This window comes from Opisthorchis viverrini (assembly GCF_000715545.1).
Source record: "Opisthorchis viverrini unplaced genomic scaffold opera_v5_165, whole genome shotgun sequence".
Lineage (NCBI taxonomy): Eukaryota > Metazoa > Platyhelminthes > Trematoda > Opisthorchiida > Opisthorchiidae > Opisthorchis > Opisthorchis viverrini.
In genome coordinates this window covers 1,022,233-1,042,294 of record NW_008751822.1, presented here as the reverse complement: position 1 = coordinate 1,042,294, position 20,062 = coordinate 1,022,233, and the positions used below count along the sequence as shown (strand labels likewise).

Below are 20,062 nucleotides of genomic sequence, written 5' to 3'. Positions count from 1 at the left end.
TGGTGGGACAAACCCGAAGAAACACTTTCAAAACGCCCTCGTAAGTGCTGTATTTCAACTGGTCCGCCAGCTGCTGGAATGGCCACCTGATACAACCATCCTGGGAAGATCTCACAGATTAGGGTCCCTAATGACGATCACCCTGTAATTCATCTTCACTGTTCATTTTCAATGTACAGCATTGTATCAGAGCGTTGGCAAACCGGTTCCGTGTAGCTACAAGATGACGGGCTACCATGAATAACGGGGTTTGTTTGTAAACAGATCTTCTTACGGCAAATTGCTTTTCTTAGGAGAGTAAAGTTGGCCAGATGGGACTGTTTTGCTCATTCTGGTAGGACTAACTGATGTAAATCTTATGATATCTTCAATGTGAGTCCGAAGAAGAATTCAGATGTATCTAACGATCATGTTTTTTGCACATGGCATTTTTTCGAATGGGCGCTCTGCATATTCACATCTGGAAGGAGCCAAACTTACTGACTGAACATAAGCGAAAGCGCTTAAACAGGTGATCTCCCCAGGGAGCGACAGTCCTACACTTGTGTCTTCTTGACCGGTTCCCTAAACTATCCCTTTTGTGACAAATATAGCCCTTGTAAGGGAGTGCTCTAAAAAGGCTATGAAAAAATATTTGGTCTCCTTCAAGATCGGTCCAGCCATCGAGAAGAATCTCAAAGCACAGAGTAAAATTAATATCTTCTAAAATGTATTCTCTGCAGAATGAAACGCTAGTGGTCATTCGCCGTACAAATGAAAAAATGCGGGAAAATTCATTTGTTACTAAAGAATCTACTTGGTTCTCATTCTATTAGTTGATATTGCTAGGCGAAGAATGGTGACATATGAATTTTTCTACAGAATCTTCACTCTGAGAGTATCCCGTACCACGAAACTAGCAACAACACTCTTCGCTGAGAGAAAGGGCTGAGGTAACCTCCTAAAATGCATCATTTGAAGACTCAGTGTCACTAAACCTGATAGTAATAACTTTAGGCATTTGATCACACCTCTCAAAAGCAGGGGCAAGTTGGCTGAGTGGCTAGAGCGCGAATTTACTGACCTGAAGGTTCGTCGTTCGAACTCGACCCCTGCCTCTCTGTTTCCCCTGTCGAGGCTTGGGCAACCTAACCGTATCCCAGCCCTCGTGCTTCCCTCGGGTGGTATGGCAGTTAGGCACCGAAAAGGTGCTGCAACTGAGCGATTTATTTTTTACTTGAAGCATATTACTATTGGCAAACGGATACAAATGACTTGATTATACGTTTCACCATTATTTTTACTTACCATGGCTCCCGAGCACTGAAATGACCGAATATCAATAGAAAGTAATAACTTTTGGCCACAGGTCGAAAATGGCTTTGAGAATGAAATGAAATCGGAACTCACAGAGTAGAACATAGGTTAGAGGTAATCTCAAGGCAATTAGGAGACTAGTTCCACGCATTTACATGCGTATGCTTTGGTTTTCTGCGTTTTTGTCCCAAAATTATTGTTTGGTAGCGTAAGGAAGACTGCCCGTTAGTAGTCAGCTTATAACGCGGTTGGTTCAAGTGACTGATTGGATAAGCCCAAGGTAAAAGTTTGCTCTCTTCTCTTGAAAGTCAGCCAATAGCGTTGTGGAAAATAAAACAAGAGGCATGTAAGAAAGTGGAATTGTAAACTTGTCAAATTGCAAAATGTGTACTCTGACAAAAAGCTGGTATCTTATTGCGTTTTTCGCACATCATTCGTGCGTATCACATAGACACACATTGCGTGACATATGTTGTCGCCTTACTGATCGAAGTTTTCATCCTTCTACGGGTTGTGAGTACGCTTGACGAACACAATGATATCACGACATAACTTGTTTATAAACCTGAGTTGAACAACGAGGAACCGTGCGCATATTCCAAGGACTGGTGCATTTGAGTGTCATTCTTAGGTTGGGCACAAAGTGATCCCGTGACGGGGACTTTAAATTCGAGAGGTTGGTGAAGTGACAGGATACACTTCTTTGGCGTAGCAAACTTGTCGTCATATGTCAGATGTTTGGAGATGATGTCTTCTCGAACGATGTCGACCAGGGTGAACATACCCACAGCGAATTTGTGCATCCGAGATTTTCTTATGTAGAGTTTTACAGAGACCCCCTGAGTCTAGACTTAGGACAAAGGGAAGAGGAAAAGGGAAGCGTATTTTCTTTCGATGAGTGCAAACATGGTAGGTACTAACTAATATCAGGCGTCAGGATGAGTTACGAGGAACATAGTGTTTCATATTGCTTCCGAAGTGTTACATGTATAAAGAGTTTCAGTGAAATTTCACTGTAAATCACAGTTAAGCATCTTTCACTTATGGACGGAATGCAATTTGGTATTTAGAAACGCTCTTAGCAATCTGATGGAGATTGTCGGAAACAGGTGACCGCGTATGGAGTGAAGAACGGCTCAGCTGTCATACGTAATAAGGGCGTGATGGCTTAAGTGGTTAGAGATCGAATTTACTGACCGTCCGTGTTTCGAACCCGACCTCTGCCTCTTGGCTTCCCCTGTCTAGGCTTGCGCATCCTGGCAATATCCCAGCCCTCGTGCAACCTTCGGGCGGCGTGACAGCTAGGCACCGGAAGGGTGCTACAGCTGAACGACTCTTTTTTATGTCGTAACATCGTCGTAGAAAAACCACGCAAAGGAAAAGCTTTAACTCATCAGTATATGAGATGAACTTCGGGAATTTTCACACCAAATATGGTGCAGCTAGTCGAAGCGTTCGGGTTTTGAGCAGAAAATTTGGTTTTCATTGTAGTAAAGCGTTGGTTTTTTATCTGATTTTATCCAAAAACGAGGAATATACTTTCACCATAGACAGTTGGGCGAATAAATCAGAATACTTTTTAACAAACTACCTTCATTGTCTTTTAAATATTGATTTAATTTTTATTTCTAGCATCCTGAGTTGAAGGAATTGGATTATTTATGTTGATTGTACACTGACTGGATATTGATTGCTTTCCGTCTACCTCAGTAGGCTAACCTGAGTAGTTTGTATTTTCCGTGACATTCGACACTATACCGTCTTTCTAAATGATGTGAAGTGAATGAAGTGAAAACCAAATTGATTTACAAACGAGTGTATTTCTCGAATATCAGGTTGACGGAAACTTGGGGACTGCGCCTACCTGATGAGCCCCAAGAAGCGCGAAACCGACCGTGGGCTGTCGAAGAGTTTTCAGCAACCTTGTGAGTAGTTTCCTTCATGAAAATATACTGCGATATCTCGAATATCGTACCAACTGAAACAAGAGGTGGCCTGTTTGCAGCACATTCAGTTGTAGAATATCGTAAACGAGAGGTTCAGTTGAGTCTCTCGTGAAAACCAAACCGACTTGCAAATGAGTGTGTTTCTCGATGTTTACACCAGTTTATTTATGCGTAGAATTAGACGACACGCGTTACTGTCGGTCTTAAGTGAGCGGTGTTACCGTAGGGACAACCAGTGGCCTGTCGGAAGTTTGGTCACTCGGCATTCTCTATTCCCTTTAGCCGGATATCTAGTTTGTGCTTATCTTGTATGGTCCCTCAAAGCACGTCAAATTCAAATAGAAAGTAGGTTTCTGCTATAAACGCAAGACCGGTAGAACTGTCGGGAAGACAACAGATTTTGTAAGGTACTCCAGTCAGACGAATGAAACCTCGGTTGTCTTTGAAGGATCCTGATAGCCTACTCGAACGGTGTTGATGTCTGGCGTGGAAACACGTCCTGTGTCCAGTTCGAAATTAAAATTCAAGGGGTTATGAAGGTATAGTTACAGTCTTAACCGAGCGGTAAGTATTTCATGCTGATTTCTGATGGATGAAAGCACCAATGTTCAATCTTTCTCCATATGCCTTAAAACTCATCCAACATGGCTATTTAGTTATCATATAAAGAAGTCAGTCTTGTGATCATACCCAGGGAAACGGAAGGGTGTCTTACCGGGCTCGTCAGCTCAGTTGAATCCTAGGCAGTATAGCTAACAGCACATGTTATTTGTTTGTGCGTGCAAAGCCGTTTGCATTTAACCGTATAAAACCTAAAACCAAAAAGAGAGCAAAGTAAGGAAGCCAAACATCTTACAGCGTCATCAACTTCTCCGGAAAAAAAATAGACCCAGAAAACGCACAGCAGTCTGTGTACTGGATGCATTGGATCACACACGGGTGGAAATTTTGTAGCATCCTACGCGCGTACGTAATATATCCGGCGGTATGATTTGCATTCTGGGGAGTTGCTGAATCCCATTCTTATGTCATAAATAGAACAAACTCGACAATTTGGTGTTAGGTTGGTTGAGAGCACTAAACTGTATATGTACAACACCACTTGATCTAAACTCTCTTCTGTCCTTGACTTTTATCACCGAGTCCTGTGTTCAATCAACACTAGGAGGTTTTGATTATGTTGATGAAAATACATTGTAAACCCGCTAAACACAGCCAGACACGCGGTCGTTGTCAACTTACATTTTTTGCATTACTGCCGTCCAGAATTCTACGTGGCTAGTAAAAAACACAGCCAGACACGCGGTCGTTGTCAACTTACATTTTTTGCATTACTGCCGTCCAGAATTCTACGTGGCTAGTAAACCAATGCAAAATTTCACGGAAGATGGCCCAAAAATGTGTCATTCATGGGTGTGAAAGACTCGTAAAGTTTGACCACAAAGGAGATGGCTGCATGTAGAAAAATACAGCGTCTACACCGTACGATAGTTCAAGGTGAGATTTGTATGGAAACTTAAGGAGCAAGGGTTTTTCAATCCAAGTCTGACTGCATAGGGAACCGCGAATTCTAAGCAGGACCTTCTGACAGACCTGCATATGCATTTGGTACGGCTGTGTTTTGTTTTCATGAAAGCGAAAAAAAATTCTATTTCACAGCAGATTTCAAGAAGTTAACCAAGCTGTTCTCATCAATTGCGATGAATTTGATTTTTGGGCCTTTTCACCATGGTTTGGGTTTCGTTGCCTAGCGCCTCTCTCATTGAAGTGAACCGAAATTCTCAGTTATAAACTCACTGATGAATTAGCCCGCTTTTATGAGAAGAGTGGTTGGAAGTTTCGTTTATACCAAATGTACTGTCGAGTCTATCGGAAACGCCACTTGCCTACAAGCCGCTGTTCAAGAGGCGGAAGGACTGTGATGCCTACCTGGCATACCACGATACCAACAGAGTTATTGATTTGTTTTCCAAAACGCAAAAAGGCAGTGTTGTTTGAATAATTTTCGATAACTTCTTCGTTTCGAGTACCTCTGATTATTAATCTCGGGAGAATACTGGCACACAGACTATGGATGAGCGAAGCATATATAAAGTAAAGGTGATGGATAGGCTGTATGGGACTTTGGAGGCGCTGTCTACAGGAGAAGGGAAGTGGTGCGTTCAGGGTTTTTTCCACACCTATAGCTGTCGCTCGCCAGTCAGAGCTATGATGTTAGCCTAATCCCGTCTATACAAATTGAATGCAGTCTCCAAATTGGTCCTACTCTGAGAACAATGCAGTAACGGTTCTTTTAAAACAAAAGCACAAGATAGCTTTTTGATAGTGATCAAAATAAACGTGCGTTCATTGCATAAGCGAAAAACTTGGCTTGCAACGTTTCCGAAAGGAGTTAAAGCCACAGAATTCAACGGTTCAGAGAGGATCTTATAAACTTCACCTTGAAACGTTTTGAAGGGTTATCACGAAGACCAATCAGCAGGACCCTAGCGGGGCAAAAGTCTGCATATTTTCACATCCCTATCTGTACTCAACTGAAAGTGTTACTGATTAAGTTACGTCACGTCAATTCCATACCCGATTTGTACAGGATGTTAGGTGGTGTCCCTCCTTAGAACGGGTGCTGTTCTCCGGAAATTTCAAAACAGCATTCTATGGAATGAGAATAGTTAACATAACACGGAGAAGGACATGTTTATCGATTGGCACTGAGACGGCACTGAAACTAAACCGAATTTTTAGCGGTCTGGACCAAGCAAATCAGGGATGGTCCGCAATGTTTTCAGAAATTATTGTGCACGTAAAAATGATTCATTTCTTTTTCTGTTTTCCTGCAAAAGCTAGCAACCCGTCTACATCTCGCTCTCACGCCAAACGGTCTGTCGATAACTCTGCCCTCTTTCGCATAATGAGCAACCGCCAGTACTATTTTACCGTATGCTTATTTGTTTCCTAATGAGCAAGAAATAACAAAAACAGTTATTAGTAGAAATAGTAAATCCGTGCCATCGATTTAACGATCCGTTGGTCTAATGAAGCTGTTGATAACATGGGGTCCATACTCTTTCCAATCTCTTCCACACATTACAAATTAGGGAGCATGAGCGTAGTGTAGACTGAAGATTAAAATCAAGCATTGTGGATTGTGGGAGATGCTCGTTGGTCAGCAAATCTTTGCTGCAATTAGTTTTGTTATCCGAGACCTTGCTGTCTACTCTGTTTGATTAGATACGTCGGTAATTTTTGAAACCAGAGTACTTTAGAGCAAATCGATTGTTCATCTCGTGCTTCAAGTATCTGCTAATGAAATAACAGAATGATACATGACATTTTTATGATACGACTAGGTTAATAAGAAAACATTTCTTTGTAATGTACTACTCATAAGGTTGCTGAAAATTCATCGACAGCCCACGACCGGTTTCGCCCTTTTTGGGGCTTATCAGGTAGGCGCAGTCCCCGGGTTTCCGCCAAACTTATGTTCTACTTGAAATCGAATTGCACGGAATCAGCGAATATACACTCATTTGCAAACCAATTTGGTTAGTAGTACACTACAAAGATATACATGTATCGCGATATCTCGAATATTGTAGCGACTGAAACATGAGACGGCCGGGTGCAGTATGTACAGTTGCCTGAGAAAATCACAAACGAGAGATTCAGCTGAGTTCCAGGTGAGTCTCTCGAAAAACTAAGAAAACACTTCGTTTCCAATTTGGATTGCTCGCAACGAAAGAAATGAATCTGTGCGGGGAAGCCCACCAATTAGCGTGTCACTGACTTCTGCTTATTGTGAACCGTCAGCACAGAGCACCTCGGATAGAACGTGTAATTTTTCCCACTGAGTGCTGGTCAACACCGGATCGTATGACGTAGACTGTATGAATGGAAAATGATGGCGATTTTCCCTGTTAGGCCTAATCAATCATTCGTATTGTAATCAAACTGAATGGCCGCTGGTCCGAATCAAACCACACTTCCAGCAGTTCGTGACACGCTCGCTGCTGATTATCTGGTTCTCAAAAGTAAGGTGCTCATCGTCCTGTTACTTGTGAGACGAACTTTTGAATAGTGTCAACAGCTTTTGATCTCTATAGGGTTCTTTGTCTATAATCTAGCCTCCTCAGATTGTGCTTCTTAGGTGTTTGCCCACGTCTATTATCCCATGCACTCTTTTCAACATACTGCCTCCATATTTCTTTCATTTCATTTTTTCTGCGTTGCGATCAAAACATGGTGGACGTCTCTCTCTTTACATAGATTCTCAGGCATCAAGTTTTAACCGCTTGGCTTAGACGATTTTGGAGTTTAGAGCTTCTTACACAGAGGGAGCCCAAAGATAGCTTCCGGTATTAGACGGATATTTAAAGTGGGAAAATACAACTCTTTGTGGGATTGCCTACACAAAATATACTGACTTCCATATTGTTTCGGGTCAATTGTTCATTCCTTATTTCTTTTAGTCGTTAGTTCTTCCTCTCATTCATTCGGTTGTTCTTTCTTTCATTTGCTCGTTATTTCATTCATTCAGTCACTCATTCTACCCATCTCGATCCACTTTTCATCTCTAAAAAATGTAGGTTTATGACAGGACTTGACCTTACCGACAAAGTAGAACTGATCCAAACATCTCCCGCCTCACCCTTTGAGTGGCAACAAGAAAAGTGGTTTTTGTTATCCTCTAGAAATGACATTTGGTCATGAAACGTCTAAGCGTTCAGGTAATATCAAGATTTCAGGAAAGCTTGTCACCATATTATATTAACTTTCGTTGATGTTAGGTATACTTTTTCTCCTCACTACAAGCATCAAGAAATGACTATCAGGTGACTTTTCAGTTTAGATTCCTTTCATCTTTCTTCACTTTGGTAAACCAAAAATATATTGCTAGCCACTCTTAAAAAATGCTGCATTTTTGGTAAGTTTACCCTTCCTTGAACAAAGTACAACGCAACGTGGTCTTTGAATTTGGTTGTACCGTCCAGATTTGGATCGCGAATGCCAAGAAAACCCTTTCTTTACTCTTCCTGGCTCAGATTCAAGTTAACCCATTACAGATGTCCAACATCTCATGGCATTCTCGCGCCGAATACAATGTTACCACCGGAATGGCAAATTATTATGATGTTTAGAGCGGAAAAATTGTTAAATCCTTTAATTGCATCGCAGTTTTTATCGAACTGCAACCGAATTTCATTACAAAAATCGACTTCTTCAGATGCAGTTGGTGGATCAAAAAAGTAGCAATTAAAAAACGAGTAAACTGCACTTTGTCCTGCACTCTTCGTTGGCGCGGTGTGTAGTTCTAGCCATCTTGTAAATGGCGTCTATTCTATCAAGAGAGATTTGCTCACTGGTTTATGATCACAAATGAGGTTTAGTGGATCATGTGGCCCATCAAATGGCTGACAGCTGAGTTGGCCGCCTGCTGCAAACGGACTGAAGTATTTCGTGATTTAGCGGTTACTGTACGACTGTGACCCATCGAGTTGTACTGGGGGGTTCACTTGGACGCCCGCAGAATCACTCCTACCAGACAGGGTATCAGATAAGGATCGGGCAAATAGAATCTCTTGGTGCTCCACGTTGGAGACGGAAAAATTCTCCTTAAAAAATTATACTGTTGTCATACTATACCGGCATCCACTCGCTGGTTTGTGGTCAGGCTTTTGGGTCAAAGGCTTTGGTCTATGACCCTGATCGTCCTCCTGTAGGCACGTGCGCACCCTGGTAGTACCCCGGCCCTTGTACAAATATGAAAATTCAAAAACCAAAATCTTGTCATGTCACAAGGGCCATCGGGTTGTTTCATCAGTCGGGTCACCTTAGTTGCTTTACAGAGCAGGGTGGGTAAGCGAAAAACACCTGACGCCTATCATTGTACATTTACCGGAATCATAGCTTACGCCTCACACTCTCCGACGTACTTCTGTCAATTTAATCCTAAAAGCTTCACTAGCCGTAAAGTCATGAAGTACTCGTTGAACCGTATAAACTCGTGAGTAAACCATTCCAGTTCTGACAGGAGAACAACCTGAAGTCCAGGTGAAACTCACGTTTACCATGTTCTTAGGCAAGTTAATTAATATTCAAGAAGTAATACACTAATTATACGGTGACCGAAAACTCCTTGACAGCCCATGACCAGTTTCACCCATCTTGGGGCTCATTAAGTAGGCGTAGCCCCCGAGTTTTAGTCAACATTGTGCTCTAATTGAACCGAAACTGGACAGATTTTGACTGATACCCCCATTTTCACAACAATTTGGATTTGACAGGGAGACTCACCTGCAAGGGAACCCGGGTAAATCTCTTTCATAGGGTTCATAAGCAACTGAATGTGGCGAACCGGACCCCATAATGTTTCATTTTGTACGATATTCGAGGTGTCGCAAAAAACTGTACAGACATACTAAACTAATCATAGGGTTGCTGAAAACCCTCCGAGAGCTCACGACACATCCAAAAATCTTTGTTCCAAAGATTTTACTAAATTCCCCCTGCGTGCTGAGCTATCCAAGTCTAATTCAGTGTCCGAATCATGCTCCAATGTTTGAGCGAGTATTGTTATCAGGACGGTCAGCTTCCTGAAAGCAACCGCTGAATGCCCGGAATCTACGGCGACTCTCAGCTCCGCTGGGTGTTGGCCGGACAGACAACGCCCCCTCAATATGCAGCGCGTCACAGCCTTGCCTCAAACCCAGACAGCGCGAGTCAGCGTTGATCAAGGACAGACAACGCCTCCGCAATATGCAGCACGTCGCTGCCTCGTACTAAAGCCAGACCGCGTGCGTCAGCATTGGACGAAGTTCAGACAGTGTCCTTCCAATAAAAAGCCTGAGGTCGTTGTACTTTTCGCACTCGCATGCACTCACGCTCTTGCACCCACTTTGTTGGAATGTAGCTATGGTGTTCCCTTCCGTGAGCGTTTTTCTCTCCGGCACTAGACACTGGAGCGGGTCAGCAGCAGACACTACAGGTCGGCGAATCAGCAGATATAACAATTGTAAAAAAAGACAGTCCATTTTGGTACCCTCACTGCACATCAGATGGCGAAAATGTTTGTGAACCTTCTTGCTTCAGATCCCAGAATTTGCCTTTCTTGATAAACGAATCTTTTGTCGATCTTTCTGGGAGCATCTGGACACTATTGCTATGATGAGAATTATTAAATTTCATCTTTTGACTTCATTTAATTGATATTACTTCATGGGAAGTGACTTTGTTAAGAAAATTGAAGTCATCCCTCACTTGCACACTGAAAGCCAATTTCATTCTCTCTGTCCAGTTGGACAACAATTGCTCGTTTGGCTTAACGAAAACCCAATTTGGCATAATCTGACTCTAGTTGTGCATAGCTAGCGATTTTTTAAATACTCTTCGTAAAAGTGGAGCAACCAAAATGGTGTTGAACTTCGATCAAGAGGGACTTATTTCCGAACAATACAGTGGTCCGCTGATGAGTTAACACTCCATCTTGATCAACTTTTGGCTATGTTAACTGGAAACCAAAAGCTTACTACAGGCAAAATATACTACGCATAAGGTTGATGAGAATTCTCCGACAGCCAACGACCGGTTTGCCCTTTTTGGGGCCTATCAGGTAGGCGCAGTCCACGAGTTCCCGTCAACCGTATGTTCTACTTGATTCCAAATTGCACAAAATTAGTGAATATACACTTGTTTGCAAACTGATTTGGTTTTTCAGGAGACTCACCTGGAACCCAGCTGAATCTCTCGTTTATGATGTTTTCAAGCAACTAAATGTGCTTCACCAGGGCTGTTGAAGAGTGGTCAGCAACCTTATGAGTAGTGTCATGCGGTTATATATGTATCGTTATATCTCGAATATCGTAACAGTTGAAACATAAGGCGGCCTGGTGCAGCACATTCAGTTGCTTAAGAACACCATAAACGAGAGGTCCCGTTGGGTCCCGGGTGAGTCTCTCGAAAAACCGTATTTGTTTGCAAATAAGTGTATTTCGCTAAAAGCTTACTATTTTTGACTACGATGTACGTGTGTTCGTGTTATTCTCACGATTTATCAAGATGAGCTCTAGGGTGGCAGTTTCAAATCAGTACATGTTGTAAAGTGCTCGCTATTTTGGAGATTATAATGAACCTTGATAGGGCACACTATTCAACAGCCTACCGGAACCGGTTGTGAGTTATCGAGTAGTCTTCAGCAGGCACATGAGTAGTGCGCTCGATCGTCTCGAATATCATACCGGTTGATAAATGCAGACACCCCGATGCAGCACTGACTTAATTTTTGTGAACTAGTGTAGTTCGCCAATTTAAGTGGACTTATTTCTCGTTCACAGTCGGATAGCTACAAACTTGTTTTGCTTTGTGACCCAGCATACGGACACTCATGCATCCTGATATCAGCGGGCAGGTGGAAGAAGTTTGGTGGCTTGCGACTGATGATATAATCCGCATTACTCTCTTGAAGGGTCTTCTTGCCCAAAATCAACTATTCACAACTCCATCTCCGTCATGAAGAGACTGGACCTTACCATGGTGTGACGGTTTGCGCATCTCAGCGATCCATTGAGCTATACTGGGGGTGTTCCCGCGATACTCCCAGAACCACTCATACCAGATTGGTCAATGGTTAGAAGTCTGACGAACACAGTCTCCTGGCCCTCCAGGTTGGGGGTTGGAACGTGTGGTGACTTGTTCCGTAGAAGTGCTAATGCATTTGCGTTTCCCGCCAAACACCGCTGCCTTACGGTAGGGCTTATGAATCAAAGGCCTTGGTTAAGGACCCTAATCGTCCTCCTGTCTAGGTGTGGGCGCTCTGGCAGTATCCCGGCCCACACGTATACAAATAAACTCATGGCACATCGGCCGTATTCTGTACAGCAGCGAAGCATCGGTGCTGAACACTGATGTCACGCTGTCGATGATGATGAACCCATCTACATAAGACTGGACATTTGGTGATAACTTTGTAGATGATTTTGAAGACAAAAGACAGAGTATCGACGACCTACCATCACTACATAAATTCCTCAGCAAGACTAACAGGATGAATGTAAAGGGACTTTTGATCGATTTTTGTTTTTGTTCTTTAGGAACATTGATTCAGTTCAGATCTCTTGAAATATGAGAATGCGGCATCCGTTTATCAGTGTAGTGGACTCCTTTGCTAAGCAAACCCACCCAATAAGGACTAACCTTAGTATGATTAAATTTCGCACCAGACACATTTTGACATCTAAATCTATTTTATTGTCGACAACTAACTCAGCATCTGTAATTTTTTGGCCCATACACACTAGTCGAATACCATTTTAGGCGTCTGATATTATTCCATCCCTGTTGATACACAATCACGCTGAATTCTGTGACTCTCACTAGTTGAGTCTTTGCTTGTTGCACTTCAAACCAGCTTGGTTTAATGAAACACAACACTTGTTAGCCTCGTGCTTGCTTTCAGGAGAAACTTGACCTGAACGAGACAGGGTAACAGGAAAGTTTGATGACTTGTCAGTTTAAACATGCGGATTTCAAAACTGGATGGGAGAGTTGAAGAACGGTATGAAAACAAAATAAGGGACGAATTTAAAAACACACGTCAACACACAACAGTATTGCAAAATAGCAAATGAGATTTCAACAATGTTTTGTATGGTACGCGGATCCAGACAACTTATAAGGAAAGTACTGTTTCCTGAAGCATGTTTTTAAAGGTATTTAAACAGGATAAAGCATATGTGGGTCGCAAGAATTTCACCCAATCAATTTTGTGATAAACCTCTTCGGAAATGAATTCAGTAGTTGGCCAAGATACTTCAGTATTTCGGTGCGGACAGCATGACTACGTTGGAAACGCTGTGCTTATCATATCAACCATGGAAGCTAGCGAAGCAGGTCCGCGTTAATTCGGCTAAGAATGCACTTATTAGTGCACAGGTGGTGATAGCCATAATACAAATCAGAAGGTGTATGCACTAATAAAAGTTTTTAACTGTGATTGACAGTTGTTTACAGGAGCGATTTGTAGCATGTATAAACTAAAGAGCAATATTGCTACACGTGTTCCATAGTTGTCCGTGAAATTGTGGAGAGGTTGACTTCCTGCTCCCTGCGCGCGCGGGAGTCTGTGTATGCTGACTGGGTTCGGTTTCCCTTTATCTAGGTCCCAGTGCGTGTACGTGGGCGCGCTGGCACATGAGTGGTTGCTACGCTGACTAGGCGGTGCAGACAATCGATGTCCGATGAGTCAGCTTAATGCGACGTGTTTGTGAGTATGAGAAAAAAAGATAAGCCTCGTGATGCAGTGAGCGACTGTGAGTTGAACAGTCAAGTATGTGGGTGACTGGGTCGCAACACACTTCGCTCGTAATCGAGAGGTTACGAGTTTGCATACCTCATGAGGGCATCTGTCTATCTGTCCGAGTAAAGCGCACATACTTAGCGGATCTTAAGTCCCACTTGGAAAGTCATCCCACAGATATATGAGCTGTACAGAACGCCTTCGAAAAGCTTATTATTTTGATTTTTTTTAACCTCTAGAGTTTATGGAGGGTACGTCAAGGAAAGAACTTGATAGTACGCAGACTTCTGCCGAAATTAAAATGACAGTGGGCTGATTGACTGAAGCCAATGTAAGGAAGAAACCTTTATCTCGAAAAATGGGAACGGCGTTTTGGCGTGAGGGATGATCCATAGTAGAAAACAGAAGCATGACGAAAGGTTTGTCTATAATATACAACTGCCACAAAGAGGCATTCATTCCGTTAGCGTTCTTTTTCTTTTCAGAATGCCTGAATGCCCCTTCCTGCCAAATTCCCGTTGCCTTCCTCCCCCCCCCCATTTTGATTAACGCACTGCAGCAGCTGACAGGTATCGAGTGTGTATCTCAGTGTTTATCTGATTTTCTCTGTCTTCTGTTATAAACAAGGTACTAATAACCAAACCATATATCTGCTCTGCCCCATTTGGTTAATTAATGAACTAACGATGTTGAGATTCAGTGGGCCCCCTGTTTGTTTCTTAATTAAGCCGTGCCAGTGTCTAAGAAACAAATTCCGCGAGGACAAATTAGCCATTGATTTTTATGCGCTGAAAATGACTTTTCGGATGTGATGGCGACGAAATTTGTAGTCTACCGAGAAGTTTTTTTTAAAACAAAATAAAGTATACCTGTCTTTCTGTGCCAGATTTCTTACTACCTGCTTGAAATGATACAAAAGTCATGAAACAACGACAGAGTGAGTTAAAATAGGTTACAGTACCACCCATTTCATCCAAACTCAGCTGAAGTTTGGGTTTTTTGTCTTTTCCAAACTGAGCTGAGTAGTTGTGTGGACAAACAAAGAGCAATTCACGTTTTTGCCTCCAAGACTCATTTAGCTAGCTTTAATGAGTTTTGAGCTTCCGCTTATCGACGCAGAGCCTAAACGAAGAAACCTTTTCTTTAAAGGTCTGACCAGGAGTTGGTGTAATAAGCCTGCCTTCACTCCTGTTTAACCGATACGTAATCCTGATTTGTGCGGGTACACCTACGACGACATATTTTGCTAATCGTCACCGATGGGTAATGAGTGTACAAGTTCTCATTTCTCACTTTTTAATGTAGGTCACTTGAGACTGATATATTGTGGGCTTCATAGACAATAAGCCTTTATACAAAGATCTTCGTCTATGATGATCGTTTTCACTCGTCTGTGTCCAATTCTTCGCCGTTCGATCTCAACTACACCACTACGAAAAACTCGGTTGCAAATAGTGATTAGTATGGTAATGACTAGAAACGGCATTGTGGAGGAGACCTCAATCAACCATCGAAATGAGAGACTACTACAAACTGATCAAGTCAGAAAACGAGTAGACTTCAAAACGTTCCTACCAGGCTATTTTTAGTCTCCTCATCGAGCCACCTAGATGCGTAAAAGCGACCAATTGATGGCGTTCTGTCTGGTAGACTCACATGACCTGTGCACGTTGCAATATCTTGAATAGAAAACTTCATGTCTAGCATTGCCAGACTGTGCAACGCCTCCGAAAGCAGGTGGATCTAACATGGTGAGGCTAATCGACGCAAAGCTTGCCTATTGAAATGTCCAGTGCGTGGGCTCGTGAACAGGTAACGACTTTTTAGCAGCACGAGAAAGTTGGTCCAAATTCGGTAGGATCCCGGGATTAATCCTTTTTGCTATTTAAAAAATATAACCACGTTAACGTCTTGCACATTTGGCCCAACTTAATTCACACATCTGAAAGGCAAAAAGTGAGAGAACCAATCAGTTTTTGAGAATGATTCATCTTAGTTTCATAGAGAGACAGTTCTGTAAGAAACAAGCCTTTCGTACCCTCTAAATTGGTATTTAGAGTAAAAGATTGACTACTTACTGTGACTTGTTCTATTTGACTTTCCATATCCTATCTTTTTTTGATGGAAAACAATACTCACAGATTTGCTGACAACTCACAAAAGCACATGAAAGGTTTTGCCCTTTTTGCGTAAGGTACAACCTCAATGTTATATTTATGTCGTAAACGAAAGATTTAGATAACATCTGCTCTCCTCTCTTGCAATAGGTAAAATGTACAAAGTCCATTTCCCCGAGTCCATACTTTCTCCAACTAACAGAACAGTGACTGATCCAAAGAGTGGAAAATATATGTTGGAAGACTCGAGTTGATGACCGATTCAGAGCAGGTTCAAATCAAGCCGACTGACCCGCGCTTATTCATTTACTCTCAGTTTTCGTGGAAGCTTGCTGATGCAACAGCTAGTATGGATTTCCTCTGACGTATTTTTCATTCTCCACTAACTTCGAAGGTCAGCCGGATTAAAGCCGAACGTTTTATTCAGAAAGCAAGAGTTAAGCTGCGTTATTCGGGTCAAAAAATTAGTCAGCTAAAATGGCTTATGTGGAGATTCGATTAGCGCGCCAACATTGTCGTCCAAAAACCAGAATTTCACGTTATACTGCTGCATTTTAGGATAATACTGACAGCCTGGACTGTACTTATCGCTGCTGGTTGGTTCCATATAACCAAGCTGTCCAGCTCAACAAAGAAAATCAACGATCACATTCCCGTTGGATAAAACTAACACAGACCTTATGTCCACCTTGATAACTCATTCAGGCACCTGCGACGCAGCTCATTACTAAATGGCCTTGCTAAACTTGTTTCTTCCCTGTAAAATGGATGACGTTACAACCTCGCATTAATGCGTCTCTGATTGTGGATAAATACTGTCCCATTAGATAGCATCCATCAAGAAGGCAAGAGCAATCTTGTTACACCACACATAACCTGGCCAGGCTCGAATCTTGCGATATGTTGCTTAAAAAGTTAGCAGCAGAAAGGGATGGGACCTAACGTACTTACTTAGCCGAGCCTGCACTTCCGATAAATTTCAAATGCTCTTCATCTGAAAATTAAGTCAAACGGGGATGTTGAGCACATGAGTCTGTTCCATTTGAACCGCAAGCTCCGTCGTCTGATAGATTTCTAGCGGAATGGTCACGATTAGTTTGTTCTGGATGCAAACTAAAGTGTCCCGTAGGTTATAAAATTTTCGGGGTAGCGTGTCAGGCTGAATTAGAGGTTTGTTCCATTGAAGCTTTAAGCAAAGTTTATTTAAGTAAGATCCCGTCAGCGAATTCCTACTTCCAGTGTATAATATCTTATAGATACAGCGTCTTCATTGGTTTTGACACAATTAGATGGGCTAGTTTCGTAGAGGTTTTTCTGACTGCAGATGGCGAATGGGGTTGCTTACCTGGATCAGCTACCTCACGCTTTATAACTTGTACTGTTATAATGTTTAAAATACCCTGCATTCTTTTGAATAAAAGGTTAGGCATATGGTCAGACAGGATCCTGCCAGAAATTTAGAGCGAATGTATGGTTCAAGAATGTGCATCAAACCCAATGACGCAGAAGTGCAGGACATGAATTCTACTAATTTTGCAGCTACTCATAAGTAGCCAAGCAACATTCCCTGGCTTTCTGGTTGTGAGGCCAGGAAAGCTGCGTTCATCGATTGACTCGATTAGGACCATCACTGAGTCATCTCTCAAGGCTTCCTATTGACATGGTGATTCAGATTCGTAAACAACGAGCTGCTGAGTCAGCTGACTCCTAGAAGTGCATCCCGAATTTCATACAAACGATAGTTTGGACTGGGTGAACGCTTAGAAAATGTTTTATCTCTTGGAATTATTTAATCGAAAATAAGAATCTCCCCACACTGTCGCGGTTCTCCTAAAATGTGTTTAAGCATGCTGAAAGTACAGCTATGGCACGGAAATCATATATCTGATGGGTGCCGGGGTCCAACGACGACCCTTCTGCGCACAACGCACATGAGCCAAAGGCCGTAGTTTGAACGAAGAAAACCTGAGCGTAAAGATTTAGCAAGTTGCAGTATTATTCAAAACCTGCAAATATCCTCTAGATAGTCACAGTATCGCTCTAATCTGTTTGGGCGTTCCCACTGTTCATCTTGAACGCGGAATTCACACGTTAAATGTGGCGCAATTGAATCAAAGTGTACCTACTAAGAGGTGCCACAGCACGACCTAAGTTACGCATCTACTTTTCTTCCCCTACTGTAGGTACCCCGGTGGGCCACTACAGGCCCCAGACAGGATGCGGTATTCCGCTTGTGCATCTCACTGAGTGACCTTTAGCTGCATTGTACCGTACTTGGCTCGTGCCTGTCTTTTCGGTTTCAGCACACTCATGTTGCTGTCACCATTTATTTTCTCTCGAAGTTGTGAATTTAATGAGAGTTAGTCTAATACGATAACATGTTGCTCGTGGCATTTTGTTTAATTGAGCGAAATTTCAAGGTAACGGACCATCATGGATTTGCATCTTGTTGCCGCGAAATCGCACTTCAGCATATGTTGACGTTCTTCGGTGTTCATCAAGAATGAAAGACATCTAAAGAATACGCAACCCGAGTTCCACCCTGTAAGATCGGCCATTGGCTTTTGTTTGCTTTACACCCCTCAGATTTAACAGGTGAGAAGATTTTGTTCGGCAAACCTGGTCACGACACATATTTCCATGGATATCAACTTTCATTAAGTGCAACATTGTTAGACAACAGCATGAATTGTGCAGTGACGGTGTGAGGGTCATCTCAGTAGATGATAGGCTTTCCCAGATATGCATAACTCGACTGTAGACAATACAGCATCACGAAATAGCTGCAGATATCATTCCTACTATGAATGTACCGCTCCATAGTTGGTGACCGTCATAGGGCGGTCTCCGTGATATCGGTAGCCGTTGCAACTCACCTCGACTGCCTCACGTAATTCTGGGTCCGTGTCCATGTGCGGTGCTGATTATGGAGCCTCACCTACGCACGACAGCCGAATCCAATGACCAGTGACGGCCCTAATACCCGTAACTACATGCGATGCCGCATGCCTTTGGTAAACGCTGAGCCAGTATCCACGTGGGTCGGTAAAAACAGGGCCTCAGCTATAAGTGAGAGCCCAATCTGACGGCCTGTCATACTCATTACTGTACTCGATGTCGACTTGCCTGGCCACTTATCGTATCAATAACAGTGTTCATTCCCAGCTTGTGAGTAACATACCGTCAGGCATGATCATAATATTAGTCAGGATAAAAGTATGGCTGGTGGGAATTGTGGACACATGGGGGTAGGTAAATGGACAGCGTCATGGGGTTGGACATTATCCGTTATGGGCGTGATCATCACTAAACCGGCATGGGCGGGGAAGCATAGTTACTATGCGTTTTAGGAGGAATACCTAGCAACATCGGACCGTTAGGATTTGAAGATGGCGGGCAAAAAACAAAGCGGGGGAGAGTAAAACAAGAGGCTTCCTGCCTGACGTGACAAGAAAGGTGTAACCGTAAAAAAATGAGGAGCCGGAACATCAGATCGGGTGAAGCAACAGAGTTGGCGTCATCCAGCCGGTCAAACTGAACTAAAACCCAAAGTCACCGCTGAGGCCTTGGACTGTCGGGTTCATGGCCGCGTGGGGGATATCTGAAGGGCCCGAATAATTACCATCTGTTGAGGATCCCGATACGGAACTTTGAGTGACGCGTAGGTTCAACAATCCCGAATATCAAAAGGAAGAATTTGGTTCTTAATTCTACGGTACTATTTACACAAAGGGTAAGCAAATGTGTGCAACAAACCTCAATTGTTCACGCTCGTGGCGTCAACACGTTCAGAGGTCTGTCACTGACCGGCACAGTGCAGTGTCAACGTCCGCACACCAAACACCGGCGAGCGGAATGACGGCTCAGTAGTGTGGGTTGCAGTCGTTCCCTCCGACGACGGTCTCGTGATTCTCATTTGACGTGCGCTCACGCGGAGCCCATGAGAAAACAAGTCAAGGCAGGCCCAGCGAACGAGACATGAACGCACATGGGTAAGTAGGTCAGCAGCGCGCATTCACACAGAGAGACACATGTCAATACACAAGTGTCGGAAAGGACGTCCTCTGCGGCAAGGTGAGTGCCGGGTACGAATAAGCAAAACAACTGGCGGTCAAAAGTACATAGGCGGAGTAAGCAAATGAATAGGGGAATTATCGTAAAGTCAAGTTAGATTCAACACCATCAAATGCTGAAACTTTATGTTAAAGTTTCCCTCTTTCGAATCACGTTTTCGGAGAAATTTTGGGTGTGCCGCCAGGACGCGGCGGCATCAACAGGTACGCGATTCATGCACCAGCCAGCATTCTGATTGTTTAGTTGTGCACAAACCAGGAAGGAGGCACATTATCCGCACAACTCTTTTGGCTGCAAAACTTTCACAAGTGGAGTAAATTTTTTGCGCAAAAATGTTGCAT

The 20,062-nt window shown here is 43.0% G+C and overlaps 1 protein-coding gene across 1 annotated transcript in view; it reads left to right on the top strand.

The window, feature by feature from the left end:
• Positions 1 to 17,894, top strand: part of T265_07314 (hypothetical protein) — a gene marked incomplete at both ends in the record, with an annotated part of 32,130 nt that extends 14,236 nt beyond the window's left edge. The window contains 2 exons of the mRNA XM_009172801.1: positions 14,016 to 14,106; positions 17,831 to 17,894. Coding sequence (XP_009171065.1) covers positions 14,016 to 14,106; positions 17,831 to 17,894 — 155 coding nt within the window. The remainder of the gene's footprint in view (positions 1 to 14,015; positions 14,107 to 17,830) is intronic.
• Positions 17,895 to 20,062: the final 2,168 nt, after the last annotated feature.